Consider the following 12188-nt stretch of genomic DNA (forward strand, 5'->3'; position numbering starts at 1 on the left):
CGCCATTTCTTAAAGAAATGAAGGTTTAAAGGAAAGCATGCAAAGGTCTCTTTTATTTAAAGGAAGTGTTTGGCTTGCTCCTTCAAGCTTGTTAAAAATCATGCACAGTAAATAGCGTTAGGGCAATCCTGAGAGGTCCTGGGACATGTGTTAGACACACAGGTCACCTCTAATGGGCTTAAACATCCCGTTTTTGTTTTAAGTTTGCTGGGTGCCCTAGTGAGCTTCTGCTTTGGTTACGTCTAAGGATGGCACCAGCAGGCTGGCCTCTAGCGCTTCCCACTCCGTCGCCGTCCACCCTTGGAAGCTGCCAGAGCACACGCACCAGACCATGGCCTCCTCTTTGCACCTGTTTTCTCACCCCTTGTCTCTGTCCTGCAAGGTCTTTCCATCCCACCCACCTCTTGTTGGAGCCCTTGAGCATTTCTCGGTCCCAGTGGAGCACGTGGGATTTGAAAGACCTGCAGGACCCCTGCACCTGGCCAGCCCTCTGCCTCTGGTGTAGAATGAGCTCCTTCTTAAATGTTTCAAAGAAGCGAGGATTGTGGAGAGAGGGAGAGGTGGTCAGAGATGCCCTGAAATTGCAAGAGGGCTTCGATTGGTTGTGGGATGCTGTGAGCTAGGAGCTAAGGCAAAAACCAGGGAAGTTCATTTGAGCTGTGGGCACAGAAAAAGCATCCTATTCAGGGGCCCAGTCCTATAGGAGGAGCTCGGACCCTGGCCACAGGGGTTCTGCTCAGGCCCAGTGAGGATGGCCACTCATCTGAGAGGATGTAGTGAGTTTCCAAGTCAGGAAGGACAGTATAAAAGAGGGTCCTTTCCACCCAAGGACATGCTACACACACACACACACACACACACACACACACACTCGCTCTCTCTCTCTCTCTCTATTTCAAAAGAACGAAATTCAGCTTATATAACTAGCCTATCAAATCTATAAGTTAGCCATGGTTGCTTAGTGATACACATTTAAATGATTTATTTTCCATGAAAAAGTGAGTCAAGGTGAATAAATAAATAATAGCAGTAATGATCCATGGGATGGACAACCTTTTTGAAAGTTGAAGTGGAAGGACTAAGTGCCCTGGGCCTACAGAGCAATCCGTTCTATTTAGGAATGAAGCTATGGATCTCACGAGACCAGAATTGGCCACAGAGCTAAAAGTAAGTGTGGCTTAGCTGCATTTAGCCAGACGTTTGTCTTCCCCCAGCTCAGGGAGCTATCCAAGGGTATGGCGTTTGATCAAAACATAACCATTGAACATGGAAATAAAGACATGACAATCGAGCTGTTTCAAAAGGAGGTACTAACTCAGTGGAAAGTGGAGCAAGATAGTGGAGCGATGGGCAGAAGAGAAGAGGAGACAGGTGGGGAGAGAGGAGACCGAGAAAGAGAGAAACACTGATATACGATAAAAATGTTCCCTTTTCATGAGAAAGCCCAAGCTTTCCAGCAGTCCAAGCAGCCGTGAGGCTGCCTGGCTGGTATGTCTCCATGAGATTCCAATGCATGTTTACATTATTCTTGAATTCTGTGTTATAGCAAGTTCCTGGTTGACATCTTGGCTAAAACACAATTATTTCTGAATTCATGTCCTTTTGGCATCCATGGATCTTAAAACAAAGAGGTGTCCTCATTTCACTAATGTAAATGTGTAACTGAAGCACACACTTCTCCAAATAAAACACCAAGTCCTTATTCCCGGGACCACGCTTTCCGTGGGAGCCAGCTGCAAGTGGCAGTAGGCAAGTGGGCAGTAGTCAGCCCACCAAGGGGTTCAGTGTTTCCTATGTGGCACAAGATGCTCAACCTTTACTGCCTCACTTCCCCCTCTCAGCCCTGGGTGGGCAGGAATTTCCTCCACCCATTACCTCCACTTCTGTTTTCAGTGGAGGAAACTTTTTTCTTCAGAGAAGAGATGAAATGCTTTGTCCAAAAATTAATTAATTAATTAATAATAAATAAATAAATAAATAAAATAATAAAATTTAAAAAAGAAAGAAAGAAAGAAATGCTTTGTCCAGAAACATTCATTGACCCTGGGGCCTGAGCCCATGTGATCTGGCTCCAGTCACACCGAGTAATGCTGTCGCCCTCACTGAACCACACTCTGAGAAATGCAGTGAAAGGAAAGGAGGAAGAAGAGAAATAAGGTAATGAGGTGGGCAGGTCACAGGAAACAGTATCTCTACTTGAAACTTTCAAATAAGCAATAGGAGAGAGAGAGAGAAGAACCTAGGATGTGGACAGGCATAGGTCCACAGGCTTACATTTACTAAATCTAAGGCCAAGTAAAGATTAAGATATAGAGGATGTAGATGATATAGACATAGATGATCTATAGATATAGATGATATAGATCCATAAACACACACCTTTATAAGGCAGGTCCCTAGATCTCGCGGCTTTCCATCACCTTAATGTCTGCCCTGGACCTAGAAAAATTCACTCTAAACTGGAACCACTCATGTGAAAGATTAGGCTCGCCCACCCCAAAAAAATGCTCACATCCAAAAATTGCATCCCAGTCTGTCCGAGGGGTTCTACTTGAGATCATGTTGGTGTTGGACTTGAACGAAGTCATGACGTGCCCACGATATATTCCCAGCAGCTTCTCTAGACACGTGGCACGTGCACATAGGTTTCCCAGTCACATGTATTAAAAGGAACTTTGGCAGCTTCAACATGATTCACTAAGTCACGAGATTCATTGCGCGCTCTGTTGTTCTTTGATGCTAAATTTTAAAAACCAAGGTATTGATACAGCTAGAGTTGCTGTGTACTGTCAACTGCCTCAGTAATTAGGCACCAAAGCTAAATCCTCAGGTATTCCAGAGAATTCTAATCATGGGATAAAGAGAGAAACTTGAAGGAGTTAACTTGAGCTGTTACATTATGCTTAAGATGATAAGAAGCCATGAAAGTATCCTTTTTTCTTCTTTGAAAATAAGTACAAGTTATAACACAAATACGATCAGTAAGGTTTGACTCTCCACCCCCCCCCCACCACCACCACCCTCACCTTCCTGATACTCTGGGTTACAGAGATCTGCAGCTAAAACCTGCTGTTGTTTTTGGTTTGATGGGTCAGTCTCAGGTCTTTGTGAAGTAAGGGAAGCAAACTTGTACATGAATTGCTCTGGAATTTCTGTCTGACTTATGCATTTTCTTTTATTTATTTCATTTTTGCATTGAAAACATTACATTTCTGTTTCCTTATAGAGTAGTGTATCAAGAGCCTGTGTATGGCAATAAATTGCTGCAGGTATGAAATCCCGACTGGTGGAAAAACTCATCACTATGATTGTGGGTTTGCTGTGAAATCCTACTAACAAGACAATTCTGGGGAGGGGATATGTTCTCTAACATGGAAGACGAAAGACTTAACTGAATTTTCCAGTTTCGATGTGAATGCTTCTGGGATAGAGATACACACCCTCAGATTTCCCCTGTTGACTAGATCTTGAGTGTACAAAATGGAGGTCTGACTTGGCTGTAAATTTGCTGGCTTAAAATGTATCTAGACTCAATTAATATAAATTCAGCGCAAAAACTTGTAAGGTTTCATCGTGTCAACTGTCTGGGTAATTGTGGTAGGTTCCTGGAGTCAACTGGAATGGTCAAACAAAAAACGTATTCATCCAGCATTGAGGGTCAGCCCAGCCAACATGACTTACCCTGGTTTCATTGTAGCTTCTTATAAATTTATTTCACACCTATTGCTATAGCTCTCAACCCTTTTACTCACTACTGAAGCAACCCCCAAATGAACTAATTTGTAGGAAGAAAAAAGAGCAACACGTCCATTGGAGTGTAGCTGGCCGAGTCTCCCAATATGGTCTGTAGCCAACATGAAAACTGTCAAACAAAATGAAGGAAGAATGTAAAACTAAGGATGATCAGTGGGAGTTTTATTACATGGATTTCCCTGTAACATGCAATTCCCATTTTTGTTCTGTATTAAGTCAATTAAGAAAGTACATTCTTTTTTAACCACGAGAATTAAGTTTTAATGAGAAATCTAGTGTGAAAAGGGGGTACTTGGATATAGGAGAGAACAAAATAATTCAAATTCCCAAGATCAACTTTTATTTTTACGTTTCAGGAAAACTGATTTTCATTGCCACACTTCAAAGAAAGCCGAATGTATGCCGATGAATTAGGGAGCGATTACTCAAGTGTTTCATTTTGCAAATATTCTTATAAAGATTGTTTTAGTTATATATATATATTTATGTATATATTCCAATCCACCTTGCAGATTGCACAAAGTGAGATCCTTGGGTCTTCTCAGAAAATGGAAAGGCTTCTGCCTAGAATTAAGCCCATTGCTACTTTATACAGTTAAGCTGAAGAGAAACACACACTGAGCCCTTCCCATTGTCACATCCCCACCAGCACACAAACATTTTGCCTCTCTTCCTAAGTCTTTTGGATATTAGAATGTCTTTTTCCAAAAGTGTGCTCTAAAGTAAAACCGGATTTTTTTTTTTTTTTTTTTTTTTTTGGTCAAATGACTCTGAGATGCCCTGAGCATCTATAGCACTTGTCAATATTGTTTTAGGAAGTTCCACAGATGGAGGAACCCAGTCCATTTCATTTACTTTGGCATTTCCCAAACCTATTTGGTCATGGAAAGGTTTCCTTTCCTACCACTATTAGCACCCCCAAGAAATGCAATGTTGAAAACGCTTTGTTGGAGCGCCATTAGGGGTCCTTAATCAATAACCTCTGCCCCAACCTCCAGAGGTCTCACTAGCAAAGGAAATGTTTCACACAATGAGTTGAGATCTTTGTGGCGGCTTCTGGTGATGGGGGCAGAGGGGGAAATCCATAACGGCCATTTAAAATGTATATTTTATATAAGGTCTCATTTATAGCTTGCTGCCCAGTATGTGAAAAAATGAGTATGTTTTATGAGGAGGGAGTACAGAACCATGCTGTGCTTGCCGTTCAGTTTGGTGGTGGGAGAAATCTCATTGTCAAGGGCACATTTTTGTCCTAAGGTCAGGAAGACTGGCTTCAGCATGAACATGGTTTGGTGCCAGCAAATGGAGGTGAGCGCTCCTTTTTCAGACATTAGCACAGAACCTTGCAGAAGCTCTGGCTATGCTCAGCGAGCTGCAAAATATGGAGCAATAAAATTGATTAGAGTCACCTGTTAGAAAGGCAAATTAAAGCAATTTGTATTTTTTGATCATTTTACAGTGTATGCACACATACACAGAGTTAATACACAACTCTGTTATTCCCCTAATATGGATTTCATACAGAAGAAAGATAGCAAAAGGAGACAATGCAGTATATAGGTGTGCTGGTATCAAGCCACCTGAACCTTTTCCTTTTCCACTTATAACTTATCTGAGGGATCATATAGACCTGGACTGTTAAATACGGAAGCCACCAGCCCCATGTGGCCCTTGACATGTAAATTCAAATTAACCAAATTAAAAATTCAGTTTGTTTTACCAGCCATATTTCAAGTGTTCAATAGCCACTTAGGACCGGTGACTACTGTATTGCACAGCACAGATGAGAACATTGCCATCCCCACCAACAGGCCTACTGGACAGGAAGGAGACCACTGTTCAAGGTCAGAATCTCTCCAATGGCTCCACAGACTTCACACTATGACCTTGAGTCTTAAGTAGGGAATGCTCGGAAACAGATTCCTAAATATCCAAGACGAGTGTCAGGGCATTGGCCATTCATGCCTGTCTCGTGTAGAAACACACCCTCATTTTGTCTAAATGGCCAAGTCATACGAAAATAATGGAGAGGATGGGTCCTTCCCAAAGTGTCACAGACAAGCACGTCTGTTGTGCACGAGGATCCCAGTTGCACACACATCCATTTTAGGATCATACAATAAATATCGACTGGCAGTCAGCGAGGTTCATTTTAGGTATCTGTTCTTTGCACCACAGCTGTTCTTTCCACTTATCAAACTCGCTACCCAGTTTCACTGGTGGAAACTATCGCGAAAGCTGGGGACACATACAGAGTTCAAACATAGAGGGCTTGTAAGGGGAGGGGGGCCGTTGCTAGAAATCTTTGCTAGAACCAAATCCACAGTCACCAAATCATGATTGATTTACGTGGCACTTGATGCAAATACCTTTGCAATGGCTTTTGCTCTTTATTCTGGGAGAGAATAAACACACATTTTTTTTCACTGTTTAATATACACACCTGCACACCTGTGTCTTTCCAGACACATCATGAAAGCCGAGGAGATGGACAAGCAGATAAAAAGAATGACTCCAGAAATCTGATGACCTAATTTCCCCCCAGCCCATCATTCTGTATCTTGAGCTTGGTGCTGGTGTGACAACCGCTTTGGTTTTACAACTCCTTAGCACATTTAATGAGTTTCCCCATTCTTAATTAGAGAACATGGTGTTTGGAACACCAGGTGGTGTCTGGCTAAGACCTCATTTTTTTTAAACTTCCACATTATTTTTCAAGGGAGAATTTTTTTTTTTTTAATACTGGCTCCAAATGATTGGTGATTATCTGTCAGGACGTCTTGGATGGTGCCTTCTCCAGGGCTGATCCAAAGAACACATTTCTTTAAGGACATACTAGATTTTTGAATTGCTATGTGAGTGGTGGCAGATTTGTTTTGGAAGTTAGCTATTGCTAGAAGAGGGTAGAAACAGATTATTGAGACCACCTTGTCTACATGTTGAAAGATGCTCTCTGTAGCATTTGTCTCCTTGTCTTACCACTTTGTTGTCCCCTACACACGAAGCTAAGCGTAACGTACCCCCTCACTCCTGATTTTGTTGCTAGATCCCTTCTGACATATGAGTGACTCTGGTGTTGGGGGTGGGGGCAGTCCTCTAACACATCAGTCTGTTCCAAGTTCCCCCTTTGTGGTAAGGGTGAAAACCATTCCTTCAGAGGATTATGGGACTGTGAATTCTAATTAGAACCCGAGTGGTCCCCGCGTTATCAGTAGAGACTGGATCCTGTTTGTTAATTGTGCTGAGATCATTCGACAGTGGTTGATGTATCACTGTGGTCTGCTGAGCAAGAAGCTCAGTTATTTTCACAGTTTGATAATCAATGCTCCACTGAACACAATTCCTTTCAAATATGACCATTTGCTTGTCCTCTGCTTAATTGAACAATTGCAATAACTGGTACATGCAACTAAATGTTAATTATTTTTTTCAGGTTTTTTTCCTCTCTTAATGATTTTATTTACAAATTAGAAAGCTTTATCATATTTTCCACACCAAACAAATTCCCTATCTGAACCAGTGTGATATCTTTAGCAGAAAAGACAGAATTTTTAACAAGTGTTCACCATTCCGTGTTTTTTAAATAATTATGCCACATTTAGGAAGCTAAATGCAGTCTTCTTTAATTGCTTCAGTGGTTGAACAGCTACATATGCAAGAGATTACTAATAAACTTTCAATCAAAGTGTTATTTTTTTTTTAGTAAATATAAATGCAAGACAGGAGGGCCTTAGCTCAACCTATATTTGATTTTTAAGGAAGTGATCAAGGATTGTTTGAATAAAGTGTAAGTTAGTAGCTAAGAAGTAAAGGTAAAGCAAAATTATTTTTGAAAATCTGGAAAGTTCAGCAAAGTATAAAGAGTGTTTAGAGAATTCCCCCGTAATCCTTCCCACCCAACACGATCACCATTAACCATTTAGGTACATCTCTTTATAAGGGTACCTGGGTTCTTCTTTTGGGAAATGCTTACACCTGCTAACCTTTAACATCCAGCTGGGGTTGGTATCCAAGCCCCTGTCTCTCCAGTGTGTTTTGTACTTCTGCTTTGGTACTAAGCTTTCATTAACCTCCACGTTAGACTGGTAGATGTGGGTTACTGCTGTTCTGGTGTGGTCTCACAGTTCGGGCGCCCCTGAGTTGGGCTCCTCTGCATTCCTAAGTCAGATTTCTCCTTGCGTTTCAGGGTGGTTATGCTGCATACCGCTACGCCCAGCCAACCCCTGCCACTGCCGCTGCCTACAGTGACAGGTAAGAGTCTCCCTTCTCCTGCTTGACAACTACCTGGAAACAAACTTAGCTGGTGGGAGACGAGTTGCTCGTCTGGTTCTGGTGCCAGTGCATGACTGCTGGGGAGGCAGCACCCCAAAATCAGGTCCCATGGTGAAGGTAAACGGTGCCACAGAGAGGGAGGATGAACGATCAAGCCTAGAACCTCCTAAACTCTCGCCCCCCTCTGCTAAAACACAAAATGCTATGTTTTTTTGCAAGTACAGCTGCTTTTCAGATCTCTCAATCCCTGTGACAGCACACCTTGCATGCACACACATACAGTCCCTGTACAGCCTTGCCACGGTCTTCTGTGTAAGAAGCAGCCACGGTTTCAGCTAACTCATAGGAAGAACACCTAAGAAGATGATCCTACAGGGTTTCCTCAACTGCGAGCACCCCCTTTCCCTTTCTTATGACTTTTTTACACCCAGTAGAGCATTCCTTCCATTGCCTTTTTAAAAACCCAACACAAAGGAATGGGGGAGATGTATCTGGCATTCCTATGGAGATTCACTCTTTGCAGCAGTGCCCAGTGTCCGATCCTACTAAGATAAACTGACATGTATTCGTAATGCGCACCACATGTTAAGACTGGCAGTGGAAGGGGACAGAGCGGGTCTAAGAAATGCAGAAGTCAGAACGGATGGCAGGGGTGGGGCTGGGGGGGTGGAGGAGCTTCGTTACCCATTACCCAGGCTTGACAGATGACTCGGTTTCTGAAATGGCAAGCCACAGCTATTTTTGTGTAGGTGCCTTGAAAAAAACAAAGTGTGCGTTTCCATATTGAATGCAACTCGTTGGCTCTGTTTTCTGAGGACATAAATGTGAATGTTCAGATGCTCTGCATGCACAAATGTCATTGAGGGTGCTTATTTTTGGTAATGACTCCTTTAATTTAAAAATACGTCTCATGAATAAAACAGTAATGGTAACAATTTGCATGTGTGGCTGAGGCATGCTGGGTCAGACAGGTAAGCAGGCGATGTACTTGACCCCCGAATGGGAAGTGTCAGCAGCCACTGGTTCTCCTTCCTACCTGGCCTGTTGTGACTTAGCTCCTCTCTCGGTTTGCTGTGGTGTGCTTCCTCTGCGGCTCCATTTCATTTCTCACGAGATGTGTCGTTAGCTCGATGTAGCTGCAGATTTCTTCCGAGGTGTCATAAAGCAAAATAAACTCCTGGACCCTAAAAGCTGCACTTTGAATACCCCATGCCTACACTCGTGACAAATGGCTCTTTGGCGAGATAGAAGTGAGATCTGCTATCTGGTTGTATGTAGGTGTTATTATTGTTTTCGTATCAGCAGCCCTAATGAGTTCTCAAGGCTGGAGTGAGCCTCCAAAGAAATCCAAACAATTGTTAAGATGCAGTTCTAAACACATAAATTATCCAGTTACCCAATATCCTCTTGCCAAGACTCGAAACATGTTTTATGGACGTTACTATCTTCAGTACACTTTGACACCAGATTAGGAAAGAGAGTCAATAAAGCTCATAAAACTGACGGCAATCTTGAAATCCTGGAGCTCATTCTACAAATGAAGAGTCTTAATGCTATTAAACTCTGCACATTGAAGATTCACAAAGTATCAATTGTAATGTGGTTCATCTACAACCCTTAATTATTTTTATGAAAATATCTCTAGATGCTAAATTCTCAAACACCCACTTTGTGTATAATTATAATCATAGTAACTTTAGCCTGCCGTATAATTATAAGAATCTTAAACGGATTTATTTCTTTGGATTTTTATCTTGCTTCTCAATATAAGTGCATCTTCCCCCAAGTTGAAAAAAGGTTAATTATAAAAGATATAATTTAAATTGCTTTCTTCAATAAGACCCATCTAGATACTTTTAAAATAATAAACAATATTTAATGCTGTCCTTAAATAGAATTACTGGAGAATCTGGCCATCTCCATTGGCATTTGTTTGAAAATTAACTTAGAGTGTTGCTGCATTGAGTGGGGGGCACCCTATGCAAGTACGTGTATAAAACCTGTTATTTTAACATTATTGAGATTTCTCGTTGGCAACATGTCCTTCTGAAAATTGCCCTCACTCTTGGATTGGTAAATCTTGAATGACTCTACAATTCCCACGTTAGTGTAATCGTTTCAGTGGAAGAAACCAAGTAAATATACTCTCGTTCATGTAATTGGCCTCTTGCTGTTCATGAAAGAAATTTACATATTAGGTCTTCTTGGTTGCTGTGCAAATTGATTACTAGCCCTATTCATTATAAGCAAGACACTTGCCACATATGGGATTATTGCATTGAGGTATGTGCAGTAATAGGCAAATTACCAGAAAACAATCTTTAAAATGATATTTCTGGTTCAGTTTGTAAAGCGTAGTTATGACATGATGGTATCTCCTTATGTTTCCAGTCAGCAGGTGAAGAGAAGGAAGACCCTTCCCCTGATAGAAGACATGTATTTGGGGAAAAATGTGGAACTATTAGGATAGCTTTTGAATCTTGATGAAAGATACCAAGTTTCTGGAATTTATCTAGGGCAGTTGTGTAATAATTTATTTTCACGTGATCACAGCGTAGTATCAGCAGGGACAGATTCTCAGTTCCTCTCATCTAGAAGACAGGCAGGAATGACAAAGAAAAAACTTAACCCAAAGCAACTCCTTCAGACTAGGAAGCGAAATCAGCAGGAATTGACAGCGTTTTGGTAATGCTCACTGGTTGTCAACTTGATGAAAAGAGAAACCGCAACTAATTTTACTTGTAATCATGAGATTCACTCTTCGGGCATGTGGAAAACAAAAGAAGTCTGATGTCCCCAGTTGGTAGAATTTTACCTTTTATCAGCACAAATTAAGCCCTCATCAAATTAAAGATTCAGGGACCTTTGGAAAATATTGAACTCCAGTAACCTCAGGACGGTCCAGAAGGTCCTTGATGGGCACCTTGCAACTCCCTGCCCATCATCTTCTTGGTTAAATGATCACATGCTGATTATCTGGGAGCACCCTGAGAGTTTCTGACTGCTGACCTCCAGAATGAAGACCATCTGGTGTGGGCAGAGATTTCCCCAAAAGAAAGAGACCTGTCTGGACTAGGTAATTTGATAGTCTCACTGACAGATTTAAGGAGAATAGGCAAATATCTCTCCTCGGCATTTAGGAAATGCGTGGTAAGCACTTGACTTCACCAAATCTTCATTTTAATCTCACCTTGACTTAGGGAAACCTAACTGTCCAAACTCTCAAGGGGGATTGTTTTCTGTGCTTGAACCAAGCAAAGCATGGCAGTGGGGCCGACGGTCATCTGGTCATTGCATGCCACTCGGTGTTGCTGATGTGTCCGTGATGCGTTCCGGATTTGACAGGTCCACCATCACATTAGCTCGATGAATGGCTTGCTTGAATTAAGCCTGGGGCAGGCTTCTCTTTATGGACTGGCTCTTGGTTTCGTTGTGTTTTATGACTTGGTTGTTGATGCATCTGTGAGCAGCCAAACCAGGAGGTGGGGCGGGTGGGAGGGGACATTCCTTGTTCAGTGACTTGTGCCACAAATGTTTGGGGATGTATGTATGATGTGTATAGAGCTTTGATGAAAATGTTCTCTCTCCAGAAAGGCAGACATTTGTCATGCTTGTCCTGCTTGCTAAACATTCTAACATCTCCTAACAACCAGTGCATGAGAATGTCCCCCACATTAGGGCAGAAGGGAACCAGATTCCAGCAGCTAGAGAGAAAGCAAAATGGGGTGGTTCACTCAGAAATTTCATAATGATCCCGTTGCACTGACAGTTACCAGGGGCCATTTCGTCTTTCACATAGAACATGCATTTCCTTTAAAGATCCCCAAAAATCAGGAGCTTTGGACATACAGTCATAGCCCAAGCTGCACAGGTGCCCCTAGACTGAGCAAAAGAGACAAAAAGATTTTGTTTTATTTTCTATCTTTTTTTTTTGAGATTGTAACGTTTCATTGAAAACATAGTCTTAGACCGTGTCATATAAAATTGCTATTTTTGTGTGACAAAAATGATAGAATATTGGCAGTTTCATAGCTCAACTTAATAGAAACCCAGTTAAGATGCCATAATATCTATTATCTTGCTCTCTGCATTTGAAATACATATATATACTCGTGTATGTGTTGTGTGTATATACATATATGCTAAAATAAACACTGGCACAG

At 41.7% G+C, this 12188-nt stretch overlaps 1 protein-coding gene across 35 annotated transcripts in view; it reads left to right on the forward strand.

Annotated features, from left to right (window-relative positions):
- The window catches only part of RBFOX1 (RNA binding fox-1 homolog 1), a 2033710-nt gene that overhangs the window by 1987960 nt on the left and 33562 nt on the right, over positions 1-12188 (forward strand). For 18 of the 35 annotated variants that reach the window (XM_072835700.1, XM_072835693.1, XM_072835699.1 and 15 more), the window contains one exon: positions 7940-8004. In XM_072835700.1, the coding sequence (XP_072691801.1) occupies positions 7940-8004 (65 nt within the window). Of the gene's footprint in view, positions 1-3226; positions 3270-7939; positions 8005-12188 lie in introns of all 35 variants that reach the window. The other 17 variants (XM_072835692.1, XM_072835688.1, XM_072835695.1 and 14 more) reach the window with 1 other exon arrangement.

This window comes from Canis lupus, chromosome 8 (assembly GCF_048164855.1).
Source record: "Canis lupus baileyi chromosome 8, mCanLup2.hap1, whole genome shotgun sequence".
Classification (NCBI taxonomy): domain Eukaryota; kingdom Metazoa; phylum Chordata; class Mammalia; order Carnivora; family Canidae; genus Canis; species Canis lupus.